Source organism: Epinephelus fuscoguttatus, linkage group LG18 (assembly GCF_011397635.1).
Source record: "Epinephelus fuscoguttatus linkage group LG18, E.fuscoguttatus.final_Chr_v1".
NCBI classification, from domain to species: domain Eukaryota; kingdom Metazoa; phylum Chordata; class Actinopteri; order Perciformes; family Serranidae; genus Epinephelus; species Epinephelus fuscoguttatus.
In genome coordinates, this window is record NC_064769.1 from 10,965,084 (window position 1) to 10,977,688 (window position 12,605).

At 40.2% G+C, this 12,605-nt stretch overlaps 1 protein-coding gene across 9 annotated transcripts in view; it reads right to left on the reverse strand.

Moving 5' to 3' along the window:
* Nucleotides 1-12,605, reverse strand: part of dab2ipb (DAB2 interacting protein b) — a 213,345-nt gene that overhangs the window by 136,539 nt on the left and 64,201 nt on the right. For 2 of the 9 annotated variants that reach the window (XM_049603711.1, XM_049603710.1), the window contains exon 1: nucleotides 972-1,632. The exons of 6 other annotated variants lie outside the window; for them this stretch is intronic. In XM_049603711.1, coding sequence (XP_049459668.1) covers nucleotides 972-1,095 — 124 coding nt within the window. In that variant the 5' untranslated portion in view covers nucleotides 1,096-1,632. Of the gene's footprint in view, nucleotides 1-971; nucleotides 1,633-8,893; nucleotides 8,921-12,605 lie in introns of those variants that run through there. One more of the 9 variants, XM_049603712.1, reaches the window with a different exon arrangement.

Here is a 12,605-nt window from a genome sequence, read left to right on the forward strand (position 1 = left end):
ATGTACAAACTGGGCACCTGCACACTGTCTCTCTCTCATGACCATGTCCGTCTTTGTCTGTCTCTTCCGATAGAGACTACACTCATATAATGCATTATATCTTTCAGAAAATACAAACAAGGTTGAGTTTCAGCGAAACTGAGCCTGAGATTTCCCTGCCCGAGCTATTTGTCTCTAGAAAGTTTGCATCATAGCCACGGCAAGCGAGCAAACGATACGCAACAGTCTTCTACTTAATATCTTGGTTGGCAAGCTACAGCAGTTGGAAAAAAAATCAATAGGCTGAAGATTTCACAGATACTTCTTTTCTCTCAATTCAAGTAACTTGAGCTGAGCCTTGGGGGCAGACTTATCACTATAACCTTGCAGTTCAAACACTGCCTCCAGCAGTGAGTATAGGAGAACTGAAAGGCAGAAAAGGCGTCAGAGTGAAGAAATAGAGTGCTTTAGGACACGAGCTGACAGAAAAAGAAGTAGTTATTCAGTGCATAGAACTAACTAACTGGCTAAGTGCGTTTCTTAGTTGCTAGGAACAAAAATATTCGCGGGCAAAGTACCTAAACTGGAACTAGGCAAGTTGACACTGAGCTGTGAGCTGTCAGGTGTTGGTGGTGCAACTCGAGAGTAGCATCACCTTGTGAATAGTGACGCCAAACTGTCATCTCACTCGGTTTCTCATGAACACAAACACATTCGCAACAGTGGAGTGTTGCCATGGGTTCTAAAAATAATGTTACTATAACAGTAGTTCTCACATGAACAAGTAAAGCAGAAAAAAGTTTGAAAAGGGGAACTGCCTCATCTTGTGCTGCTTCCACAGAATGTAGCTGACATGTCCAAGAGAAGTCATGCTACCACAAATATACAGTACGTTGCAGGAACAAAGTTACTGCACTTGCATCTTGTGGAGTATACGAGGCTAAAACTGCAGCATGGTGAACTTTTTAAGCAGTAGTAGTGGTATTTATTACCCCTGCTGGCAGACGGCCTGGTGCGGCTGCGGGACCGGCTTCGCTGACGCTGCAGTCGGGACTTGCCCAGGAATCTGTAGTAGTATGAGGGTCTCCCAGATCCTTTCCTGGTGACCCCTGCCATGGCGCTATAGTTTCCACTCTGAAGCCCACTAACAATAAGATATCTCAGCAGCACTGGACACAAGTCCTCTTGAATGTGGTATCAGTGCAGATAAACTCCAGGCAACATTCTCATGGACTGCAACTGTTTATCACCAACTTCACTTAGGAGTCCTCTTGCAGACACTCACATCTACTCAAGTTAAAGTCCTCATGGATTGTGCCGTGATCAAATCCACTCCATTGTGACACCATATCCCATTGGAGAAAGAGAAGATTAAACCATCAACCATCCACCTCTGCTCAATACGTGTGTCCTGTCCCACAAGATCAGACTTAAGCTCCACCTTTGAACACTCCCCCTCAAAGTTTCCCACAGGCAGATCCCAGAGGTATGCTGTCCGGAATACTGTGTGAGTGTGTATCCTGAATGACAGGAAAGCTGTTCTTGTTCCCAGTTACAGAGTGCACTGAAGGAATTTTACAGACAGTCACAAAACCAGTCCCGGTGTTTCATAAAGCAGTAAAGAAGTCTCTTGTAACACAGTTATATACATCCAAAACCACTTTCTTCAACTCCTGTGTCTCTGTGGGAGTGTGTGTAACAGACAGAGAGAGAGTGTGTGCTTTGTGGTTGAGAACAACAGGAGAAAAGTTTTGGGCTGCATAGAAGACATGTAGAGATAAGGGCTTCAGTGGAATGGAGTTACAGACAGATATCAGATCACAGAAAGTTTTACTTTTCCACATCAACCAAACTAATCTGTTACAGGCTTGCAGATAAAACGGCATCTGGTGCAGTAAACAGGTCTGACGTACATACAAAAAAAAAAAAAAAAAATCACCGCCCCCCACTGTTAGTGACTCCTGATCCAGCCACAGTCTGAGGCACGTTCCTGGTTTTACAACTTAACCACTTTAATTTGTCTCCCTAGGCAAGAAAGGCATGGCAGGGAGTGACGACCTATCAGAAGCAGATGTAAATAGGCTGTTAAACAGTGTCAAACAGCCAATCAGAGTGCGCTCTGAAGGAGCAGGGTCAGGCATATAGGCCATAGTCCACAACTAGACATAATGGCACATGGATAATTGCGTGGATGCATGAATGTGTATGCGCACGAGGGCTGTTAGCACACATTGTGATTCTGACCTTCTGAAAAAAACATCTTTAAATTTTAAAGGGACGGATCGCCCCACCCCATGTTGGAGATAGAGCCCATAGAGATGTCTGCCTTCTCTCCAATGGAACTAGATGCACTCAGCTTGAGTGAGCATTTTAGTGTAGCAATAATTCCATTATATTGGAGAGAAGGCAGACATCTTTACATCTCCAATACTCTGCAACTCACACCAAAACAGTCTAGATAGACAAATAGCCCAACAGGAAAAATATGTATGTTTGATTTTGGGGTGAACTGTTCCTTTAATATTGAAGCTGCATGTATCGTGTGCATACCGTTGTTGATTTCTCATGTGTTTTTCATGATACAACATGAATTTCTATACAGTTGTAACACTTGAGGAGAGAATTTCTCAGTATATGTGTCAGAGCTTTTTGTGGAATGGGCACTGATACAAGTCACACTCTGAAATTTGTGCAGAGGGCAGTCAGCCAGACCCACACACACTTTGTATTTGTTTTATGGCTTACAAAGTGACAGAAATCCACTCCAAAGCAAAGTAAAGCCAATAGGTGACTTTGTGTCAATTTGTTCATTTTGTGGAAACTGTGAACTATGATATCATGAAATAATGTTGAGCAAATACCCAGAAAGTGTGATCAACCCTTTATTGAAAGATTCCCATCCATGTACTTAGTCTTGGGCCCAGTCCCATTTCTTATTCTTTTGCCTACCCTTTCCCTTTTGCCCCTTCGGAACAGAGGTATAAGGGGTAGTGGTCGAAATCTTCCCCTTTGAACCCTTCAAGACCCTGATACATCATCTGTATCATCATCCTCACTGATGGCATTTATGTGAACAGATTCAACAATGGTAATAATAGTATTAGAAAAATGACAGTTGCCATTTATCTGATGGAGAAAGAAAAGCATTGATGCTTGCTAATTGTTTACAACTTAAATTAAACACTGCTTTATTGCTATACCAATAGTGGTGCTCTGCAGGCTAACATTAGCAACCTGTGCTATATATATAATAGATAATAATAGGCAGTACCTCAGTCCATAAGGACTTGGGTTGGGAACCAGAGGGTCACCTGTTTGAATCCCTGTCCAGACCAAATATGGAGCCTGGACTGGTGGCTGGAGAGGTGCCAGTCTACCTCCTGGGCACTGCCGAGGTGCCCTTGAGCAAGGCACCAAACACCCCAACCACTGCTTCCAATTGGTTTGCCCTCACATTCTTGCCCTAACCCTAACCAATCTCACAACGCTTGCCTAAACTAACCAATACAACCAACAAAGGCAATGAGCACTAGCCAATCATAGGGACGAAGGGCAGGCCATTCCCTTTGCTGTCTCAGGAAACGCAAATTTGTGTAGGGTTAGGGGGTGTATTGGGATTGAGCCTTGGTTTTCCTGTCTGATACCAATCCCAATGTGACAACGTCCTAGTCCTACAATGGACTCTTCAGAACCAGAACCTTATTGTCCAAATAGCCAACAACTGGGACAGTGTTTAATGACAGTATATATCTACATTTAAAAACTAGAACTGAATTACCACTAATGAAGATAATGTGACGACTAAGTCACAACTCCATCCACTGATGAAGGTCATGATATGTAACTGAAAGCTCTGTAAAACTTGTGAGGGTTTCTGTAAAACATCTGGTAGAAACTATCCTTGAATACAGATATACATCAGCAGTACAGATGGACACTCAAAATGTATCAACAGAAAAGAAAATTCAAGGCAGAAGTCACGAAGTGTCCATACTGTGACTGACAAATGCCTTTTAGGAAGTACAGAAATAAAACAACAATGACCACAAACACATTATCGAATAAAAATGCTAATGACACAAACAAAAGCATACAAATCAGCCCCGAATATGCACGGTCACAAACAACCGCCTGAGAAAAAACCCCACAAATTTCAACCTCTTTGTAATCAATGTCTCCACCATCCCAAGATAAATGTATTTAAATCTTCGTCCTCTGCTGTCTCATCCTCCCGTTCTGCATTACCTTCCCTTCCCTCTATGGCTGCTCAATTGTTCACTGTGATGCCGCTTGCTGCTAGTGAGAGCAATGGGGACCATAACGCTACACGCTGTGTGGAGTTTTCTGTCATTACCTCAGCCCATAAACTCACAACGACAGAGTGCAGCAGTGTGTGTATGTCTCTGTATGTCTCTAACATAGACCTGACTGTTCCCTTGGTCCCACAGAGAGTATTTAGTAGGACCATTAGCAGGTATACATCACTCCAGAGCGAGCCAGAGCCTCGTGCCGGGTAGCAGAGGGAGCGTAAAGGCCTTCAGGCTTCACAATGCTGCTGCAGGGCTCATGAAACACCCTGAAGACATTGTTAACATGTTCTCTATATCTCATGGAGAAACCAATGGTATATCACAAAGTGTCCAGGTTTAAAGCCCTATCTGGTAAGGTCACATAACACACATAAATTAGGGTTACAACTGAACTCATATTGCTGTGGCTGGTGTGACGCCAGACTGCTTTTTTTAATTACAAGCAGAGTGATTTGTCTAGCCTGCATTAAGGTAACTGTGGGAATAGCTACCTACAATGAGTTCTTGTTGAACAGGCCAGGAGCCTAAAGACAGACAGACTGGAGAATCAGGGTCATGCGGAGTTCGTGTGCTGCCGCTGGCCTCCCATGGCCTCTGGCTTTTGTTTTAATGTGAATGCCAGTTGTGAATTCTTCTAGTATAGGACAGGAGCACCATCAATAGCAGCCATGTTTTCATTAAATTGTCAAGTAAAATTTCAGCAAACTTTTAAAATGTTGCAAAAGAAATGTGAATTACAGGCATTTCCATCAGCTGGTTTGGAGTGAATAAACTAGACTCTGCAAACCAGTTTCATTATGGCTATAATCCACCAGTAAAAGCAGAGGTACTGAAAACATATCAAGTCACTGTGGCCATCTAATATATCTATGAAAGAAATTAGGAATCAGGAAATCAGGAATTAGTTTCAGTTGTGGAAATTTTCATTGTCAGCTGGTGTTGGCCATGTTTAATGCTTTCCAGAGACAAAGACAAATTCATGCAATAATTCTAATGCGCTAGAACAAGCCAATGGCCGAAAGAGCAGATCAGTCTTGCGAGTTAAATGTTTGCTAGGTTAAAGCTTATTCTGCAAAGGACTTTCCATATTCATTTTATCGCATCAACTCTTTTTCAACAAAGGCAAAAACCACCTCGATGGCCATGAAAACATTTTTGTGCAATTGAGGAATCTTTTACTGAATTTAGCTGATTCCCCTTTTACAGCTTTTCTAATTAATACACTTCTAATACACTTTCATTACACTTCAAAATGCACATTAAAGTTAGTTTATGGAAAACATAGCTAATGATTCCCAAAGTTTATTTGCAATGTTAAATACTGACTACATTAGAGAAAGCCAAATGCCCTGCAGATGAAAATAAGATACAAAAGAACAAATTGTTCTTGCTTGTCTTGTTGTAATGTTGAGAATAATATATCTGTGATACAAATCTGATTTGGTTCTAAAAATCAGTTTTATACAAGAAGTTAACACCTTGGGGGGGATGAACATTAATAGCCTGTTGGCTGTTATCCGTATATGACTGTTGTCAGCAGATCTGTAAAACTGATTAAAGGGAAAGTCTTGTGGTGATGATATGTCTAGTCTATAGTTTTTCTGCCCACCTGTCCAGGGACTATGGGCAAAGACAGCAATTTACTAAAACCCGGTACATCTCTCCTTGTTTAGTATAAAGGCTAATGTTCTTTGTTCCTTACACCTGTTCAAATAAAGACATGTACATACAAACATTCTTAGACCAAAGCCACTAATCAGTTGTTCAACTAACAAGTATTTTATGTGCTACCAAGGCCTGATACAGAATATCCCTGTGTCTCTATTTACCTTGATTGTTTTCTAAAACTAGAATTACTCCCCTGTGGTTGTATGCCTGTGCGCACCAGTCAAGTTTCTCTTACAGTTTACATCCATGTCTGTGAAAACATAGATGCTTCACACACATTTCCCCCAGCAGCACAGAAGATCTATACAATCAACACAATGACAAGGTGGACAATCAAGATTAGTGTCACCAATTAAGTATCTAACATAATCTTAACCTTTGTGTTTCTGAGATATGGCACTAGCCAAAAAATGTTTTATGCAGAACATTATGATATCACAATAAAGCTGACCTTTGACCTTTTGCAAATAAAATGTCATCAATTCATTATCTTATCCGATTGGACATTTGTGTAAAGTTTTTGTAAGGTCACACTGATGCTGACCTTCAATCATAAATTTTTAATCAGTTTATCCTTTAGTCCAACTGGACATTTGTGACAAATTCAAAGATATTCCCATAAGGTGTCCTTAAGATATTGCGTGCACAAGAATGGGACAGACAAGGTCACACTGGCATTGACCTTTGATCACCAAAATCCAGTCAGTTCATTGTTGGGTCCAAGTGAACATTTGTGCCAAAATTGAAGAAACTCCCTCTAAGTGTTCTTGAAATAGCGCATTTACAAGAATGAGACAGACAAAGTCACAGTGACACTGACCTTTGACAACCAAAGTCAAATCGCTTCATGCTTGAGTCCAAGTGAACATTTGTGCCAAAGTTGAAGAAATTCCTTCACAGTATTCTTGAGATATCATTTTCACAAGAATGAGACAGATGTCAGACGTCACCTAGACCTTGACCTTTGATCTATGACCACCACAATCTAATCACTCTCTAATCAAAAGGGGGGACTGGGAATTGGTTCATGTGTGTGTTGCTTTGTGAGCAACATTACTACGTTTACAGCTAGTGCAAGGGCAGTTTTGTTTTCTCAGTCAGCCAAGCTAGGTCAAATCCTGATCTCCTGTGCTTCTTGGGGGTCCAGAGACCTCGTCTAACATTTCTGCATCAAGCTAGCCGTTACTCTCATCTCAGTGGTCAAATGACGTGCTGCAAAAATTGAAGTGCCACCTGTATTTTGACTTTTATAGTAAATGCATTGAAACAGCCCAGGAAACACATGCAACTGCATCCGTTTTCAAAATAAGGTGTTAACACAGTGTTTATGCAAAATATATGGGATTTATGTGAATTCAATTATATGACAGGAAGTGTGAAACATGTTACTTGTGTGCCTTAAAAAATAAGAAATACCAATACATGTGATACATGTGTATATATTTGATTTTGGGTTGCTCTCAAAAGTCTAGACACTGACTAAAGTTCAATTCAGGACAACTCTGACTTCATACAGACTAAAGGTGCATCAATAAGGAAGATTACCAAAATTAAAGTTCCACATTTTTCGCACCTTTAAAAAGTTATATTTCTAAATAGGTGTAAACATTGGTAAGTTCAGCTTTGTTACCAGTGAACATCAGAGAATGTCAGAGTTAAATAGCTAAGAGTTTATGACTTTTTTCTTTCAAATAAATTGGCAAATTATTTCTGTAAATTGTCTATCTATTACCAAAGCATTTATCAGCAATAATAAAAGACAATGCTGATTTGCAAGTTTCCTTAAACACTCTGATGGCATCACTTCAAAACCAGGCATTCCCACTAGGTATTTAGTCGCCCACTTTCCATGCAGTCAGCATGCTGAATTGTTAATTCATGAGAGCAGAATGGAAAAGGTTTGGAAACAACAAGTCTTGCAGGCGGATAAAGACACACTAATGACTTGAATATAAATATATTAAGATTAAGCATTTAGTGTACTGTTGTGATCAGCACAAGCCATTAAGCATGCTGAGTACACTGAGTTGGAGCCAAACACTGGGTGTGGTGTTCGGAGTTAACTTAATGTGCAGCCTAAGGGATGAAATTACTTCCTGTTCTCCTGTACAACCAAAACACTGACCCAGAACCAGAGTCCTGCAGGGATGCAGTTTTGCACACCTGCACCCACAAAGCTCCAGATCAGAGCCAACCCGTTACCAGTAAATATCTCCAAGTCAAATACGGACCTGCCCCAATCTGTTTATAAGTCCCATGACCCAAGATTAAACACACCATTTGCGGTGATGCCATTTTGCCTAGTGTACACTCCCATTCACACATGAAAAGCGCTCGCTCAGATGTTTACTCTCACTTTCTCAGGTGATATGCAACGTCACACAAAGATAACTGGTAATCATCTGTCATCACATATCCAAAGTATTTGCCCTGTTGCTATCAATCAATTGCATCTTCAGCTCTGGCTCAGTCTGACACATGACACAGTTGCCGGATCTGGCAGAAGCTGTTGAGCATCCGCATGGCCAGCTCAGGCACTTCTTATTATTTTAGTTCTCACCACTTTTACTCATACTCTTGTTTCTCTTAGTGCCTCCTTGCCCTGCTCTTGCTCCAGCTCTTGGTTCTTTTACACTGCCTGTTTCAGGCTGAATTATCACGGCATTACTCCACCTCAACATTCTTTATAAAAGGTATGATTGCAGAATGGTGGGACAGAGTTGTCTCGCCTTTAAGCCAGCAGTTTATCAGCAGCAGTTCGACACAGACAGGACTGTGGATGGGACAAGTGTGACATTTTGACAATGCGTTAGGTGTGTGATCCACTGCAGAAGATTTAAAAAGCAGTTAGTCGCAGTTAGCAACTAACTCAAAGAAGAACAACAGCCAAACATTTTGACAAATTAGGAAAACAACAAGGTCTAGGAGCTTCTTACCCTCTGAGCATAGAGAAAGATCAGCTGCTGTGAAACAGGGATAGTAAATGACTGTTATTGCCATGTTATGCCATTGTTATTGTTTAGAAAGTGCTGCCCATGGATAGGGCTGCATGGTTATTGCCAAAGTGATAATCAAGATTGCTCTTATCAATATTGAGATCAAATTCCTTTAGGGACAAAATATTTTCATTCTACTTTACACTTGACTAAACAGTGCACTGCCTTTACCTCTATGCTGTGCTAGATTCTTGTAATGTACAAATCCTTGCATTAAGTAAGACTGGTCCTTATTCACGCTACATCTCCTAGAAACAAAATATACATACAATTGTACAAAACATTTTACCCATGATTTTATCAACAGTGCACTGCTTTCACTTTCAACTTGTGTTACATTCCTGCTAATTAACAAATCGTTTCAACAGAATAAGACTTAAAATAAGGTTCTTCTTCACTTGATTTCAGTGCAGTACATATCTAGCACATGCATTTTTTGACAGTGGTCATGGCACCAGGACACGGTGCAGTGTTGCTGTTATGAATGTCTGAGCTGACACTGGACAAGGACGAGGATTAAGAGTAATGATATTGTGATGTTAGCAAAGTTTTTCTTCTTGGCATTTATGCATTGTCCTGCAGATTATAATCTTTTTTAGGTGGTTTAACAAGTTAGTTGCAGGACGGAAACGTTTCATGCACTCTTTGCAGATGACTTGTTCTCTCCTGTGTCCAAACCACAGGGTCGATGATGGATAATATCACAGTCGATCATGTTCATTTAATTGAGGGAAGCCAAAATCGTGATCTTGATTAAAATTTGACTAATTGTCCAGGCACATATGTTACATATCACACTAGAGGCTGATACTGTTGTGTTAAACATCATGCCCGTCACGCCTCTTTTGCTCTTTTACACGCTAACCTTTTTCTGGTTATTGTTGAACTAATTGGAAAGAAAGCAGCTCTGGGCACTCGAAACAGTCCTTCACTGCTGTGTCTAACCCGTGTAACAGCAGTAACAGAAAGTTTGCCCACTGAAGCCTGGTTATTCAATAAATGAATTTCAGATTGCACCTATTTTTTGTTGTTGGCCAATATACATTTCTATTCTTGTGTTTTGTGTCTTGTTTTCTTTTTTTTTGTGAGCGCTTGATAATGATTTAATGCAAGTACTGGAATATGGACATTAGTATCCGCAGCAACCCGACCCAGTGCAGGACTTTGCAGATGACTCATCAAAAAGGCCTTATGCTATGTTGTATTGCAGCCAATGTGGCTAAATGATTCTGTGTTACTCAAACACAACAGATCCTTTAGAGATTGGAGCAAAGAATATGTCGGCCATGAGACCAGAAAGAAACCTGAGAGACAGAAGATGTGAACAGAACTAGCCGTACACAGGTAATAATCACAGGAAAAAGTAAAAACGTATTACCTGTTGAAGAGACCAATGGAGGGAAGAGTCCAATCCACATGGCAGCAAGCGAGAAAGAAAAAGAAAAGTTCAAGTTAGACTGAGTTTTATTCATTTCTCAGCAGCATGTTAAGTATGGCTGACTTGAAAGAGTGCCGGCAGTTGAAAGAGTTCGAGAAGTTCTGAGGGTTATACTGCAAGAAAATTACATAATCCCCTATATATTCATTTTGCCTATATATTCCACATGCATCTCAACATCAATTACACACATAAGGACACTCAAATTAAAACACAAACTGGTGACTGAGATAACCCAGCTAAAAGCCTTCTGAGAATTAAAACTATATTACTGTGAATAGAAATGTCCCAAAACCAAGAAAGTCACTGAACCTTTTAAGCTCTATAAAATGACTTAGAAAATGCCGGTGAAGTCCCCAGCTGAGGGGAAAATGGAACTAATTCCATTTTCAGAGCAAACAAAAAGACAAAAAGAGATGTATTGATTGCCAGCATAGTTCACTCTATTGTCCCAAAATGGATAGTGGGTTTCACACAGAAAGTGGCTCATACTGGCTATTACACCTAAAATATGGTCAGCCAAGCAAAACACCTCAGAGGGAGTCACGGGGATTAGACCCCTCTGAAATAACAGAGCAGACCAGCATGTGATAAGAAGCCATAAAGATTCAAGGATTGACAGTCTGGGCAAAACTTGATCGCCTGGAAATGACAAAACATATTAGTATGGATTACGAGCAGTGGATAAGACAAAATTGATAGCTACTGCTGCTTGAATCTCCTTGGGCAGATAATAGTTTACCCTCTAAGAGACAACTTGACTTTATTATATATAATAAAGTCACTGCTGCTTTGGTGTAAACAGCAACAAACTCCTACAGATGTCAGACGGAGACCAGGGTGAGCAGTCTTTTCTTTATCTGTCCATCTCTCATCCTCAAGTTGAACTGATGGTGCTGTTGACATGTATTGTATTGCACAGAGAGAGCGTCTATTATTTAGCCTGCACATTGATATAAATGGGTTTACATTGAGGTCTGCCCAGACTCAAATGTAGCCATATAGAAATTAATATCAAATATGGATGTTGCTGCAAAGAAGCTACAAATTCTTTAACATGAACGCTTCACAGAAGATCTATACAATCAGCAGTTTCAAGGTGGACAACCAAATGTCTCTCCTTCTGTTCCAGAGTTATGACGTTGCTTTATGGCCAGAAAAGTGTTTTTTGCAGAACATTATGATGTCACAGTGAAGCTGACCTTTGACCTTTTGGATATAAAATGCCATCACTTCATCATTTCATCATATTGGACACTTTGACCACCAAAATCTAATCAGTTAATTCTTCAGTCCAAGTAGACGTTTGTGCCACAGCTGTCACTGGTGTAGAGTAGAGGCATCTTGTTAATGATAATACCAGTATTATTTTTAATAAGATATGAAATATTCATATTGTGATACTCGTGATATTTCAATATTGTTGACATACTGACCTCATACTGTTACCCACGGCAACAAACAAGCATGGCTGAAAGCGCTTCAGCAGTGATTCCGAAAAGAGCAGTTTCAGTAGTGTGGATTTAACCGTGGCGTCGTTAGACCTGGGCATCCTGAATGTTTTATAATTCAGTCCTGGACTTCTCAGACTCTTTTAGTGAGTTTCCGCTCAGAGGGAACTCATTCAGTGGCTCCTCTGGCAGCAGCACAGCGTCTCTCCCTCTCCTCGCTTGCTGATTTTGTCATAAACCTTTGGTAATGTAAACCTATGTGATGCTCACGGCTCAACAACAGCTACATATATGTGAATGTGCAATAGTTATGGTAGCATACCAGCCTGTCACAGGTTACACAGGTGATGATTAGAGGAGAAACAGCAGAGCACAAAGGTCCAGGAAAAAAAAACCCAATTCAATTATTTAGGATTTTTCTAAAAGAGAACAAAATCGCCTGTTGATTAATATAGATAGATCCTAGGGTACATTTATTGTACTTGGAAACTGTTTAAATGTTGTGGTAAATTTTAGAGTCTGAATCTCACTCTGAGTTACTGTTGTTTACAAACTAAAGAAATTAGACATAATTTTGTTTAGTTTTTACTGAATATTTGAAGGTTGACATGCAAAACTATATCACTTATTTTGTTGCAAATCTATGTTCTTAAATTAAATATATACATATTTTTTACTTATACTATATGTCATAGCGTCAAGAAAATTGTTAAAGCAAAAATACCCTGAAATATCATGATACTATTTTGGAGCCATATTGTCC